The 15,074-nt window shown below is 21.7% G+C and overlaps 6 protein-coding genes across 6 annotated transcripts; 3 read left to right on the top strand and 3 right to left on the bottom strand.

Moving 5' to 3' along the window:
- Positions 1–760: 760 nt before the first annotated feature.
- On the top strand, positions 761–1,618 carry PY17X_1338100 (conserved Plasmodium protein, unknown function; the record flags this gene model as incomplete). Its single annotated transcript, XM_022957172.1, has 3 exons — positions 761–797; positions 975–1,337; positions 1,515–1,618. 3 exons carry the CDS (start codon positions 761–763, stop codon positions 1,616–1,618), a joined length of 504 nt encoding a protein of 167 aa, XP_022813634.1.
- Positions 1,597–8,279, bottom strand: PY17X_1338000 (conserved Plasmodium protein, unknown function; the record flags this gene model as incomplete). The annotated part of the gene is made up of 2 exons (XM_722245.2): positions 1,597–1,843; positions 2,080–8,279. 2 exons carry the CDS (start codon positions 8,277–8,279, stop codon positions 1,597–1,599), a joined length of 6,447 nt encoding a protein of 2,148 aa, XP_727338.2.
- A 735-nt stretch (positions 8,280–9,014) lies between these two features.
- Positions 9,015–9,868, top strand: PY17X_1337900 (autophagy-related protein 12, putative; the record flags this gene model as incomplete). Its single annotated transcript, XM_022957171.1, has 4 exons — positions 9,015–9,102; positions 9,336–9,466; positions 9,665–9,727; positions 9,812–9,868. 4 exons carry the CDS (start codon positions 9,015–9,017, stop codon positions 9,866–9,868), a joined length of 339 nt encoding a protein of 112 aa, XP_022813633.1.
- Positions 9,869–10,155: 287 nt separating this feature from the next.
- On the bottom strand, positions 10,156–11,685 carry PY17X_1337800 (protein MGET, putative; the record flags this gene model as incomplete). The annotated part of the gene is made up of 3 exons (XM_724400.1): positions 10,156–11,106; positions 11,225–11,436; positions 11,625–11,685. The coding sequence occupies 3 exons, from the start codon at positions 11,683–11,685 to the stop codon at positions 10,156–10,158; spliced, it is 1,224 nt and encodes a 407-aa protein (XP_729493.1).
- Positions 11,686–11,770: 85 nt separating this feature from the next.
- Positions 11,771–12,809, top strand: PY17X_1337700 (conserved Plasmodium protein, unknown function; the record flags this gene model as incomplete). Its single annotated transcript, XM_022957170.1, has 3 exons — positions 11,771–11,860; positions 12,165–12,239; positions 12,495–12,809. 3 exons carry the CDS (start codon positions 11,771–11,773, stop codon positions 12,807–12,809), a joined length of 480 nt encoding a protein of 159 aa, XP_022813632.1.
- Positions 12,810–13,033: 224 nt separating this feature from the next.
- On the bottom strand, positions 13,034–13,651 carry PY17X_1337600 (mediator of RNA polymerase II transcription subunit 6, putative; the record flags this gene model as incomplete). The annotated part of the gene is made up of 1 exon (XM_724398.1): positions 13,034–13,651. One exon carries the CDS (start codon positions 13,649–13,651, stop codon positions 13,034–13,036), a length of 618 nt encoding a protein of 205 aa, XP_729491.1.
- Positions 13,652–15,074: the final 1,423 nt, after the last annotated feature.

Genomic DNA, 15,074 nt, shown 5'->3' with positions numbered 1-15,074 from the left:
ATATTGAAAGATTGTGAAAAAAAATAAATGAAAAATAAAAAATATAATAATATAATATACTATATTATCTTATTCATTTTGAAATTATGAAAATATAAAAATATATAACATAAAAAAATCATTTAAATCAACTATTTGGATACAGTTATGGCATTTTATTATGTTCATTTATACGTCAATACTACAATATATAATATATTTAATTTATTATATAAAGCGATTTTTCGTTAAAACTTTTATAAGAAAAACAAATTTTGATGATTAAAAAAAATTAAAGAAGTTATATAGAGATTAATAGATAAGAAATAAATGTATATAAAATTGTATATTCCGAAAAAATTGTATGCATATGCAATTTAATATATAATTTAAAAAAATTGTGGGTGAGGGTAAAAAAAAATATGTATATATAAAAAATAAACTGGTGAAAAAATAATCAATAAAAACCTTTGCCTAAAAAATAAAAAATTATATGTAATGAGAACAAAACATATAATATTTCATTAACAAAATGTCAACTCTTTTGTTTTAGCATTTTTTTTAAGATCAACCTAAGTATTATATATTATATTATATATATGCATATACAATGTTGCTTATTTATTGACAGTTTTGGGGACTTATAATAATCGATTTGTGTGACCTTCAAATCAAAAATTTGTAGACACCAAATTTTTTATATAAAAATTATTAATTAAAAAAAATAAAACACAACGAATGAAAAATATTTTTGGAAAAAAGTATTTTTTTATAAATAAAAATGGATTATAAGGAAAAGCAAAATAGCAATGAAAATCGTTAGTTTATCCATAATACATGATTAATATGCATATATATATATTTTTTTTTTTTCTTTTCTTGTTTATATAACACACTATATAACTAAGTTGCGTAGCAATATGGACTTCATATACCCATCCATACACAAAAAATAGGATAAATAGTTTAATATGTTTTCAATTTTTTTTTTTTAGCACAATGTGAATTTGATTTGGGAAGGTTGCTAAATAAATTTGACATGAATAATTATAATGAGGATTTTGTAATTACAAATAACATTTTAAAGTATCATATAAAAAACATAAATATGTATAACTACGAAGTCAATAAAATATATGATAAATCAGAACTTGACTTATACAAAGATAAATTAATTAATAAATGCAATATACACTACTATCCTTATGAATTATATTTTAATACATATAGAAATATATATAGAGAAGAAAAAATGCTTTTAAATTTACCAAATAACATGAAAAAAACGAAAGAAAAAGAAAATGAAGAAAAAGATGATAATGAAGAAAAGGAAAAGGAAAAAGAGGATAACGTATCAAGTAAGGCAAAAAAAAAAAATCGTTTACATTCTAATGGTATACATATTTTGTATATTTCTTGGTAAAAGTGACATATAATTGAATTTAGAGTCTATATGGTTTACATTTATTTCGTATAAATATATGTTATTTAAATGTGTAAATATATTATTTCTTCGTACTTACTCTCCTAACCAGACATGTTCGAAGAGGAACAAGGACTAGAAGATGACTATAATTATGACTATAACAAAAGTGAAGATGATTTGGAAAATGAAGATCATGATGAAAATGTTATATAATGAGAAATTCCTAACAATTTCGCAATTTTTTCTACGGTTATATGTATTTCATAATTATCATCGTTTTCTTTTGAAGAATCAGAAAATTGTGTGTTTATTAAAAGAGAAATTGAATTTTCTAAATCGTCGTAACTACTAAATAAATAATTTTGATATTCATTAGGAGCGATAAAATTAATATTCGAATACAAATATTCACTTGTGAATTCGCGGATCTTAGGGTACCTGCGATAGGGACATGGAAAAAAAAATAATAAAATGTGAATATATAAATGTATGCATATGGAAAATTACCCCAAAACGATGTAGCACAATTCATATTGACGTGGAGAAACGAAATGAGAATGTTTTGTTTGTTATTCTGTATGTATTATACGAAGGAATACTTTATATTTGTTCTCTCTTTTTTAACACAATTATTTTTATATGTGTTTTTCTTTTCCCATATTATCGGGACTTACCTATGTATGAGCAAATCCAAAATGAGGACAGCAGCAAATTTTTTTATGTTTAAATGCAAGGGAGAGCACATATAAATGTTTATGATAAACTCGGATATGGTTTTTACAAGGGAAAATATAGTATACTTTTTTAAAAAGCGTGTAAAAAAATTTAAAAAACAAAAAGCCGCAAAATCATTTATTAGGGAAAACTTAATAAATGAGTTAACACTTTTTAAAAATGATTCTAATTGTATTATGCTGAAATTGTTTAAGTAATACAAAATTTTAATTAAACATATATTTATATATGGTAATAATTCTATATTTATATTTAATTCTTTTTTAATTCGTTTATTTTTTATTTTTTGTTTTGATTTAATCAATTTGTCTTCATTTAAATTATTTTTATTTATTTTTTTGCTATTATGTAAGAATACAGTATTTGTATCAAGGAATATATTATAATTATGAAATAAATTTTTTGAAAAATTAAACTTTTCATATTTTTTTTCTAACAAAATTATTTCTTCTAAATCAATAACATGCATATTGTATTCATATAAGGAGAATTCATTATTTTCTCTATACATTGGTAAATCATAGTGCATTGTTGTTGTATCTGTATTATCTACAGATATTATTTTACTTTGATTTTCTTGAACGCAATTGCTATTTATTAGGTCATTCTTTAAATCATTTTTCTCACTATTACTGTTTAACGCCTTCAATTTGTTTCTATCATACTCAAGTAAAATGTTGTCAACAATTTTGTAGTCATAATTTTTATAGTATTTCACATAATAACGTATGTACAAAAATAAAAGGTTATCTCTCACATAACCAAATGTATATATATCTTTATATTTCATGATAAATTCTAAAAATAAAAAATCTATTGTTTCTTCTTTACCCTTTTTAAGTAAATTTGTATATTCATAATTGCTATATTCAGTACTCGAAGAATAATAACATAAAGAATTAAAAAAACCATTTATAATATAATAATTATACTTATTTAAAAATAAAAGATAAAATATATGAGTATATAAATAAGTTTCATTATATTCTAAGTATTTTATTACACTAATATTTTTCTTTGTTTTATCGAGTAAAAAGTGAGTATTCTTTATCAACATTTCGTCTTCTACACACATTTTTTCTTCATTTTCGCTTAGATTAATTTCATCAATAAAATGTTCATTAATACATATATCTTCGATCATAAAATCGATCTGACCCGTTTGTTGTATATTGTCAATTTTTTCTATATCATTTTTGTTTTCAATTATTTCCTTTTCATTTTTTTTACTAGTGGAACTACTATGAATTTTTATTACTCCTTTCCTAGTTGAGTTAAATTTGTTCTTATGAAAAATTGAGAAACTTGTGTATTTTAAAGCATAATTATACAGATAAATAAAATTATTAATTTTATTAAAAATTGTTTTAATTAATTCGTATTTATAATTTTTATTAAAATATATTGATGTTATTTCTTCATCGTAAGTACAATTGCAATTTCTGTATTTTCCTGATTTTTTGTGACAACTTTTTTCATTTCCGTTCTCTACTTCATTACCATTCCCAATACAATTCCCAGAATCCTTGGAAGAGATACTTTCCATATGATTAAATGATGGTCTTCTCTTCTCTGTCTTACTTTTCAAGTAAATAGGTTCATGATAATCGCAAACATGCATAATAATATTTTCAAATACACTAGAAATGTCAGTATAGTAACTACTCAAATATTTGTGTATATTAATTTTACTTTTTCTAATATTGTCATCAATTTTTTTTTTCATATATAATTCATATGAGAAATCATGGCAATATTTATTAAAAATATTAATAAAAGGAAAATTTTCTTTTTCTCCTTTTTCATTAAAGTTGGAATAATTAAATAAATAGTTCAACAAAAATAAACATTTTTTATGTGTTCTCACATTTTTTTCACACAATAGTTTCAATAATAATTGAATAAATATATTTATATATTCTTTTTTTATTTCAAATAAAATATACATATCTATATTTTTTTTTTTTTTATCATTCAACAACTTTCTATGTTCAGATTCTTCATCATATTCAAAACTATCATCTGAATTAAGTGTTTCATAAAAATAGGTCTTATTATTCTGTGTGTAATTTATTTCCCCAGTCACTTTACCATTCCTATTTGGCTCTTTAACAAAAATGTCATTTTCAGAATTTCTTTCGAATTCCATATCATCAGTTTTGTTCTCCTTGGCATTTATATTTACCTCATCTGGTGTTTTTCTAAAAAAACACAATGGATAAGATGTTAATAAAAAGGTGACAAGTTCTAAGGCAACTTCTCGCACATACACATGAGAATCTCCTGTATCCTGTTCATATAAATATTCTTGTAAATACCAAATTAGTATTTTAGCAATTTTATCCATATCTAGATTAAATTGGAAAATGTTTTTTCCATTCTGTTTACCCTTTTCAATAACTTGTTCCCAATTCATCTTTTTTTTTAAAATGTTTATATTTTTTTTCATATAAAAACTAGTGTTTCGTTTTTCTTTTATTTGTTTAATTTTTGTATTTAATGATTCTGGATTATTTTCACAATTTGTTTCATCGATTATGTAGGATGAATCATCACTATTTTCACTTTTATCAGCGTTATTTTGATTTTGGTCAGATTTGCTTATTTTTATTGGATTTGAATTAATTTGTTTTTTTTTGTTCAGTTTATTCTTTTTTGGTATTTTAGACTCAATAATGTCATCAAAGCTAATAGTAAAATCTGTGTATAAACTCAAAAAATCAGTAATGTATGTTTTTCGGATTTTATCTACTATATTAAATAAAGCGAATAAACAAAAAATTTTCATATTAAAGTCTATGGGATATAAATCGAATTCAATATATTTAAATTTATTTTTTCTATTAAGATTTTGTGTATCAATCAAATCTTCTTTTTCATTTTCAATATCATATTTATGATTTTCTTTGGATTCTAATGGTGGTATGCATTTTTGCTTGACCTTGTAATATGTTGTACATTTTTTTAGGATGTTATAAAGAAAATAAAAAAGGTCTGAACAAACGTGAGAAATAATATTTTCATTAATAAAACATAAAAGAATTAGATAACCTTTTAGATAAATAAAGTTATTTCTCTCTTTGACAAAATTGTCTAATACTTGATAAACATAATTAATAGCATTTTCTGAACTTGCAATATATATAGGGATATAATAAAATAGTTTTGAAGCATTAAATTGTATTATTTCATTGTAGTGGAATAAATTATTATGCATAATATCCATAAAAAATGTATAGGTATTTTTTTTAACAGCAAAATAATTACATTGACATATACTTTGTGCTAATAAACATAATGAGTGTCTTAATATTTCTCCCTTTTTATATTTATATACTCTTTTTTTTTCACTATGTATTAATATTTGTTTAATTTCATTTTGCAAATTTTCATCAATGTTCATTTTTAATTTTAATAAAATTTTGGATATACATATAATTGCGCCATGCTTTATGTATACATTCTCTTCATAACTTTTATTTACTAAAAATGGAAGAACAACCTTAATAAAATAATAATTATCTAAATCTGCAAAATTTGCTAAAGACTCGGAAGATAATATACGTATGTTTACATTTTCATGAAATATTTTATCAGTATATAAATGATAAATTATTGGATACCTATACATAAAAAAATTACCAATTACTTTTGATTTTATAATTACTGATTGCTTAAAATTTATTAATTCATTAAAATTACAAGTAGATAGCATTTTTATATTTTGTTTAAAAATCTTATTTTTTATTATATCCATATTTTGTCGTGTTTTTTCATAATTTGCTTTTTCTTCATTATCATCATTGCTTTGTTCTATTTTGTATGCACACAAGTCATTTGGGAAATTTTTTAAATGTTCATAATAATTACTAATTTTAGAATGGTTAAAAAACAAATTACAAAAAGAAATTATATCAAGGTAAAATATATTTTGACAATTCTCTTGAGTACCTACACATTCTTTATTGCCAATATCAGATACATGAATATCCTCTGCACTGGTTCCTCTATAAATGTTATTATTGTTAGAGTCGTTGAAAGCAGAAGGATGATTGGGTTGTATATTTTGTTTCAAGTTATCAGTGTTTGTGTCTTTTATATCGGTACTAAAATTGTAAAAAAAATTAAATTTACCTATAAATATCTGCAATAAAGATATCGCTGATTTTCTAATATTAATATTATCTTCCAATAAAGACATAATAATTAATTTACTAAATATTAAATGGAAAAAGAAAAATATTATAATATTATATTTTTTTTCGTAGTAATACATTTTTATATACTTATTATATTTAAATAAGCTATATAATAATACAAACACACTAGGATATATTTTATCATTATTCATGTATAAACTTTGTATTATTATATTCATTAAATAATTTAATGTACTTATAGAAAGCGAATTTTTGTGAAAAATGGAATGAAAAAATGTGTAATTGATTGTACTCAAAATATTATTATCCTTATATTTTTTTAATTCATTAAATTTATTAATTATTGTATTTACATTTTCTTCATTTAAATATATTAATATATTACCAAAGCTTTTCGATAAACACCATCGAATATTATTACTATTATCGTTAAAATAAAAAAACAAAATATTTATAATTACCATTATATCTTTTTCACATATGTATTGTTTGAACTCTTTCACATTATCTAGTTCATTATTGTTGTATTCACTACAATTATTTTGTTTGCTTTTTTGATATAAAATAAATACTTCATTTATGTCAAGAAATAGGGGAAATTTATTAAAGAGATCATGTTCTTTCTCTAAACAATTTTCTTTTACTTTGTTAATTTTTATATTATTATCATTTTCTATTGAATTTTTATTAGTTTCTATTTGTACTAATTCACCAATCTTACTATCATCAGTTTTGAGCTCATTTATCATATTACAACTAACAGAAGAATCGGTGATATTTTCATTTTTTTTTTTTTTTTCTAAAAATAGTAAGGCATAATAACGAAGACAAAGTATTTTTAAAGATTTTGAGATTTGTGTAAAATCCCAAATTTTGTGATTGTGAATAAAAAAAAAAGTGTAAAAGTTAGCATAATTTCTTAATACTTTTTTATCTAGCTTTTTCAATATTTTTTTATGTGTTAATAAAACTCCATAGACAAGTATATTCGTATATTTTGTGAGACAAAATTGGGGTAAATTAGGGTTATTGATTAAATATAAATCATCATTTATTTCTTTTGATTTATATTGTGTTTGTGTTAATATTAATTTGTTCAAAATTTCTTTCGAAAATATTACAAAATTATTGAAACAAGTTTGATTTTTGCATACATCTTCTCTACTTAAAAATTGAGAATATAAAACAGAACAAGCATCTTTTGTTTTATCATTTTTTTGTATATAATAATAATATATTTCTTGGACATTCATTAACATGTTTTTATTTATGCTGAGAATATCAAATGGTATATATAAGCAAAAGGATAGCCATATTATTAATACATATAAAATCACCCAAGAATTATTTTCATCAGTTTTTTTAAAATTTAAATTACTTATATAATTATAAACATCATTTTCTTTTTTCAAGGTAATAAGTATATTAACGATAGCGTTCAAAAAAAAGGAATCACATGGGAAAAATGTTTTTACTTTTTTCTCTCCTCTAATTGATATTAACGTATTATAATATTTATAAATCTCTTCAATTATTGTGTACAATTTTAGCATGTTATGTTCATATTGAATTTTTTCATCATCTTTCATTTCATGAAATATTTCTCTGTCACTATCAGCAACTTTATTAAACTTCTCTTTTTTTATTTCTTCATTTTCATTTGTAATAAAGTCTATTTTTTGTAAGTTTTTTTTTTCATTCTCTAATTTTGTTCTAAAATATGTTAAGAGATCTTCTAGTTTGTTAAAAGACTTTTTTAAAAACTCAAAAAATGCATGTACTAATAAAACTAGATGAGGGTCTAGTACTGTCTTCGCTTCTCTATAACTATTTAAGCAGTTGTTTAAATAATTTAAATTTTCCAAAATAACGGAATAATTTTTTATTATCTCATCATCTTCATTTAAATAGACTTTTATTATATTGATTTTTTCCTCTACAATTTTATGTTCGCGAAAAAATGATTCTGTGTTTTCCATTTAATACAGTTTGAGTTGAAATTAGTTATCAGTTTATAAATTAGTATGATCGTATATTATACACATATGCTATTTCGAATTGGATCAATTGGATATAATCCTCTTTCAGAATAATACAAACTTATTAGTAACTAAAAAATGACGTTATAAAAATGTTAAATCAATAAAATATAGTAACATAGCCATTTCAAAACATTATATATATATATACACTAACTTTTTTGTTATACTAAAATATTACACATTGGAGAGGATATCAAATATATGAAATTTAAGGATAATCAAAGTTTATACTAATTTTTATTTTATACTTTATTTCTTTTATTGATATATGTTTACATATTTTATTTAATTTTTATGATTACTTAATATAATTTTATTTAGTTTTTATTATTTAATATTTATTTTTTTCTTCTATGTGGACATAAAATTAAAATGAAAGCGACCAACTATTTAAGCTGCTAAATATGTAAGGAAATCTACAAGAACATTTAAAATGTGTGATATTCATTTTGTTAATTTCGAGTATATTTTTATGCACTGACGGAAATTTTTAATAAGTAAATAAATGAAACAAAATTAAGGTAATAATTTGGCATTTTATTTGTATGTTAAATTGAAAGAATTGCGAAGAAATAATATAATAGGAAAAAACATTAAAATCGCAATGTCATATATTATTATTTATTTATTATATAATTTTTTTGTATATTTAAAAATTTAGCCCTTAAAATAATGCCATATTTTCCTATACGCTATTTTCCAAGCTTCGACAAAAAACCTGATATGAATGAATGTTTATTTTCCAGGCGTAATAAAAAAGGTATAAAAGTGGAAAAAAGTAAAAGATACATGATATATAATGTATATATTTTTATATAAATAACTATTAAATGATGAAAAGGGGTACAAAGAAAAACATCATAAAACGCGAGTTTATATATTATTATAACATTTTTTAAATGTCCATAGATAAATAGATACACATAAATATAGAGTACAACAATGCACATATGATATATATCTTTTACATATATTTGTTTTAAAATTAAACAGTGAAAATAGTACTTAAAAGCATAAGTGGGATATCTATTTTGAAAAAAAACAAAATTATTATAAATGGAAATGAAACGCTAGTATCCATTTTAAATTTTCTCAAAAAAATATATAACAAAGAAGAATATATAGTAAGAAAATGCGTATTTAAACACAGGAATGTATATATGTAGAGAGAATGATAGTTTATGACGGTGTGTGCTAGTATATATCAATAAGAGAGAATTTCCATATGCTAGTTCATATTATTCATATTGTTGGATTCTTATTGAAAATAGGAAAAGTATATTTTCATTCCTTTCATACTTACCTTTTTACATTTTATGCAGTATCTATACATTAATAGCACGATTAAACCCAATTTGGATGATTATATATCAGATCTATTTGATGTAAGAATATATAAAAAAAAATAAGCACAGTATATATATATATATATATACATAAAATTTTGCATTATCTTTATTCCCATTTAGTTATATCAAATTTCCAACAGCTTAAACATTTCATATAGTTTCAATCCAGCGTATTAAAATATAAGGGTAAGCAAAATAAACAACCACAAAAAAAACGAAAAAAATGAGTGAAATGCAGAAAGGGTCTCAAATATAGACTCTGTTTATATGCATGCATATTATTTCCTGCGATTTTATTCCAAATGTTATGAAACATTTAAAAAATTAGTATAAGAAAAATGAAAAAAAATGAATTAACGAAATAATAATTGTAAGAAGAGGGCTAGAAAATATTACATACATATGTGATTCATGGTATTTAAAGTTTTTATGCAAAATGTCTAAAGTGCGCAGTTAATAAATTTTTATATTTTGTTTGTATCTTTTCCTTTCCTCATATTTTTATTTACATTATACTTTTCGGAGAAACTAACAATTTGAGTGCTCTGAATTTCGTTATCATCACTGTCATTACTACTGCTACTACTAGTACTGCTTATATTGCTTTTCTCTTTGTTTATGTATTTTGATTTTGTTAGAAAACTATTTTGATGACTTTGAATATTTGTAACTTGGTTAATTTTTTTGTCTTTATTTTTTTTATTTACATTATAAAACTGTGAATTAAATATAGCATCCTCCTGTTGCTTTTTGTGATCAACCATTTTGTTTCCCTCTGCTTGCTCTTGTCGTTTATTATTGTTATATTTTTTTTTTATAAGTTTAATGCTTTCTGTATACTTTTTAATTTTTTCTATGTCATCTGCTTGTTTTTTTTCTAGATTTTGTATTTTATTATTTAGATGAATAAGTTTATCATTTTGCTGCGATAATTTTTTTTTACATTTATCATTATCATCATTTTTGTCTTTAATAATTTTGTTTAATTTTTGTACCTTATCTTGTAATGATTGTATTTGAGATTCTTTTTCATTTACATTCTCATTTATTTTATCTTGCTTCTTTATATTATTATTTACATCTTGTTTGTTTTTTATATTTTCCTCGTTTATAATATTAATTTTTTCATTCAATAATTTGATATTCTCATTTAAATTATTTATTTCATTATTTTTTTCATTTAGTTCATTTTTTAAAATAAAAATATCTTTTTTCAAATTAGTTATTTCAATATTTTTACTCTTGTCTATATTTACAAAATGTTTATTTTGTTGTTCTATTTTTTCATTTTCTGTTTTAATTCTATTTAATTCATGTACTAACATTTGATTGTTTTCTTTTAGCCGATTATTTTCGTTTTCTTTTTCTGTACATATGAATTGTAGTTCTTTGCATTTGTTAGAAAAATTAATAATCTGAAAATAAACACATTTTTGTTAAGTTAAATGTCTATACCATATATGTACTTAAATATTAGTGTGCATTTATAATTATATACATGTAAATATATATTTTATTTATTGCTTTATATACTTGTGAGGATAATGTTTCATTTTCCTGTCTCATATTATTTATTTCATCTTCATTTTGTAATAAATGTAGATTTAGTTCTTTTATTTTGCTAACTATATTATCTTCTTCTTTTATCCGCCCTTCATTTTTATTTAATTGGAACACTGTGCTGTTATGTTTTCCACTATTACTATTATTAATGTTTTTATTTTTCGTTATGCATTTCGCTTCTTCTACAAAAAATTAATTCATCATATATATGGTGGATGTGTCCATCGAATAATAAGAGATAAAAATAGAGAAAGGAGAGCATACATAAGTTATATATCCCAAAAATACATCAAATATAAAGAAAAATGAGAAATTGATAAAAATATATTTTATTTTTTAATTTCTACATATACATATTATTAAATTTAACTTTTTACAGGATATTCTTGAGTTGTTAGTTTTTTTTGGAAAGTGCCTTTTGTCTTATTCATTTAAAAATATATCAAATAAACTTTGTTATATTTTTTCTATTATTCCTAATTATTACTATTATTTAATTTAAAATTTTTAAACAACATGAGTCATCTTGAGTTTTTGCACAAGTTTGTTATTTCACATTCGAATAATTTTTTGCAAAGTTTTTATGCTGTCGTGGAAAGTTCACAAGTAAGAGGAAAAAAAGGAAAATCATAATAAATTAATGAATAAACAAAATATGTAGATATAACTAATTACATTCTTCCGTAATAGGAAATATGTCCGACTATTTATGAATTATATATTATTAATTCTGAATAAATAAATTGTCATAAATGCTTAGCATAAATGCATAATATGCTTAACTCATTTTGTCTCCCCTTGTATACGAAAATCGAAGTGCATATCTTTTCATAATTTATAATTCCACTTTTTCATATCTTTTCATAATTATAATTCCACTTTTTCATATCTTTTAATTTATTTATTATAGATAGAATGTCTTGAATGTCCCATAGAAAAAACGGGCATTGATAATTTTTTAATAAAAATATATATCGATAATATAGTAAGTCAAAAAAAACGAAATAAAAAAAAATTGCATAAATATAATGTACAATATTTGTGATTATATAATAAATGATGTATCACAAATATCTTTACGGTAGAAATAAATTATCAACGAATGTAATTTTTACATATATATAAATAGAGAATAAATAGAAACAAAATAAAATTCAAAAATGTGTATAATATTAAAAAAAAAACAAACTCTCCGAATAGTTAACTCTTTCTGAATAATATATATTTTTTCTTTCGCCAGATACATAATATTAGGACGCTGCTGTTAACGTGCTTAAGTGGATCAATTGGGAATACACTTCATAACACAGAAATCGAGCAAAACGATGAATATATTTATGTAACATGTAGTGAAAGTAAAAATGAGGATAGTATTGATTATAATTCAGAAGATAACAACACTATAAAAAATAATAATAATGTTTATACCAAAAATTTATATTTTTTAAATAAATGTAAAAGTATTCACAATCTTAGAAAGAGTTTAGAAAATGCTAAAATAAAAACAAATAAACATGCTCATATGGAAAACAATATTTTGTCTTATTGTATATGACAGCCACATTGTTTATGCAAGCTTTTATTTTTTTGTCTTTCTTCAGTGGTTTATATTTTCTACATAACTTACATTTTATTATTTTTTGTGTCCCTATGTTTTTTTTTTATAAGTAAATTATGAATACAAATTTTAACTTGTAATCCAACTACTCAAATGAAATATTAACATATAAGTATTTCATTAAGTATACTTTTTAAAAATAATGATTCTTACAATTTTGTTTATTTTTTTTTTTTTTTGGTAATCGAAATATTAAAATCGTCAAGGCTAAAATTTTTGTGTGAATCGTCTAACTGCTTAAGGCGCGTTTTATTTTCAAAATAATAATTTGATGTTATATTAAAATTCATCATATTATTTACTCGGTCATAAAAGTTTTCGATATTTCGCACAATATTATTTATTTTATTTATTAGTAATTCCCCAAAAGAACGCGAGCTATATATCTTCCCATTAAACACACAAAACATTTGAGTTACTTTTTTGAAAAGAATATTTTTTAATTTATATATATGTGTTAGTCTTATATGATATATAGAATTTGTATTATAATATATATGCACACTAGCGCTATCAGTTGGTTCATCCTTTTTTAAAACATCTAAATTATCATAGCTTATATCAAATAAATACCCCTCATCTTCTTCACCAATTATTTTCCCTACTCGAATTTTTTCATTTAATGATATATGGCTTTTTGATGTATAAAAAGGAGAAGTATAAAAATAATTTAAAGCATTTTCTCTATTATTTAATATATTTTTTGATAAAAATATATTATCCACATACTCTATTTTGTTATCTTTCTTCAATTCGGATTCATAGTATGTTTCTGCCATTTGTCGTTCTTATATATATATAATATGTGTGTAGTTGTATAGGTAACTATATTATTTATACGTTTTCCGTTCTTACCAAAAGTAGAGAATAATAAATAAACTATGTAGCAAATGAAATAATATTATAAAGCATATTGGCTGAGTTACAAGAAGGGAATATCTTCTTTCAATGTTTTATGGGAATATCTTATGTGTTTAATTGTATTCATATATGTGTGTATATATGCATACACAAAAAGTACATAAATAGTATTTTAATACATTTCTAAGTAATTATAAATCCTCTATTTTTTATTATTTTAATTCAAGTGGTAGTAGAAGTTCCTTTCTTAAATGTGCTATTATATTTTATTTTATTATTATATATTTTTTGTGTTGATAGAAATAATTTCTTGATAAATATAGTAATTTTATATTTTAATAAAAAATAAATAAAATACGTAGGATAAACAATATCATATAAGCGAATTATATGTATGATGATTTTTCGAATTGCAATTGTTAGAAAAAGAAAACTGACAAAAAGAATGAAGAATGTAATACTCATATAACCCAACTCATTCAAACATCACATGCTACGCAGCAATGAAAATGTGGATAAATATTTATTTATTTCCAACATAACTATTTAAAAAATATCCAGCGTTGGGACAAAAATTGTGAAACTCTTTAGGAAAATGAAAAGGTATTTAATTTTTATATGTATCATTAATTGTTTTGTTTGCTTTTTATAGCACATTCTGATAATAAATATATAACTTGTATATATAATTATTATAAAAATTTGAAAAAATTTGAAAAAAATTAAATAATAATATTCCTTGATACAAATATGGTGATTTTTATGTCACTATTATGAGACGGTAATTTTGTATTAACAATTTTTTTTTATAATTAAAAAAAAAAATTGAGAAAATTTATTTATAAATAGATAGTATATATCCCATATATTTTCAACACAATTTAGTCCTTACACATGAAATATATATATGAGATAGATCATATGATTTTATTTTTTGAAAATAATTGTATACAATTACAAGCATGTGTATATGGAAACATATATACATGTAGTTGATATAAAACATTTAAAAAAAAACTTATTATACCATTCGTATGAATTAGAATACAACCTGATTTTCATACAAAATAGATGAATTTGTGCATATTTTTTGCCACAATATTATAGTAGACAATTTATATTCGTTTTTTACATGCTTAAAATTCCATACCCTCCAATCATGTATAATAGGATGTATAAATGCGATGTAAATAGAAATACTCGCTTAAACCTATATATCACATATATATAATAAATGCATTGATGTATAGTTCGAGACATTGATATTATCAATGTGATCTATGTTTTCAAAAATGAAAAAGACATATTTAAGCATAAAATAGGTATATATATATTTAAGAA

Source organism: Plasmodium yoelii (assembly GCF_900002385.2).
Source record: "Plasmodium yoelii strain 17X genome assembly, chromosome: 13".
In the NCBI taxonomy this organism is placed as follows: Eukaryota; Apicomplexa; class Aconoidasida; order Haemosporida; family Plasmodiidae; genus Plasmodium; species Plasmodium yoelii.
This window is presented reverse-complemented; position numbering and strand designations above follow the sequence as displayed.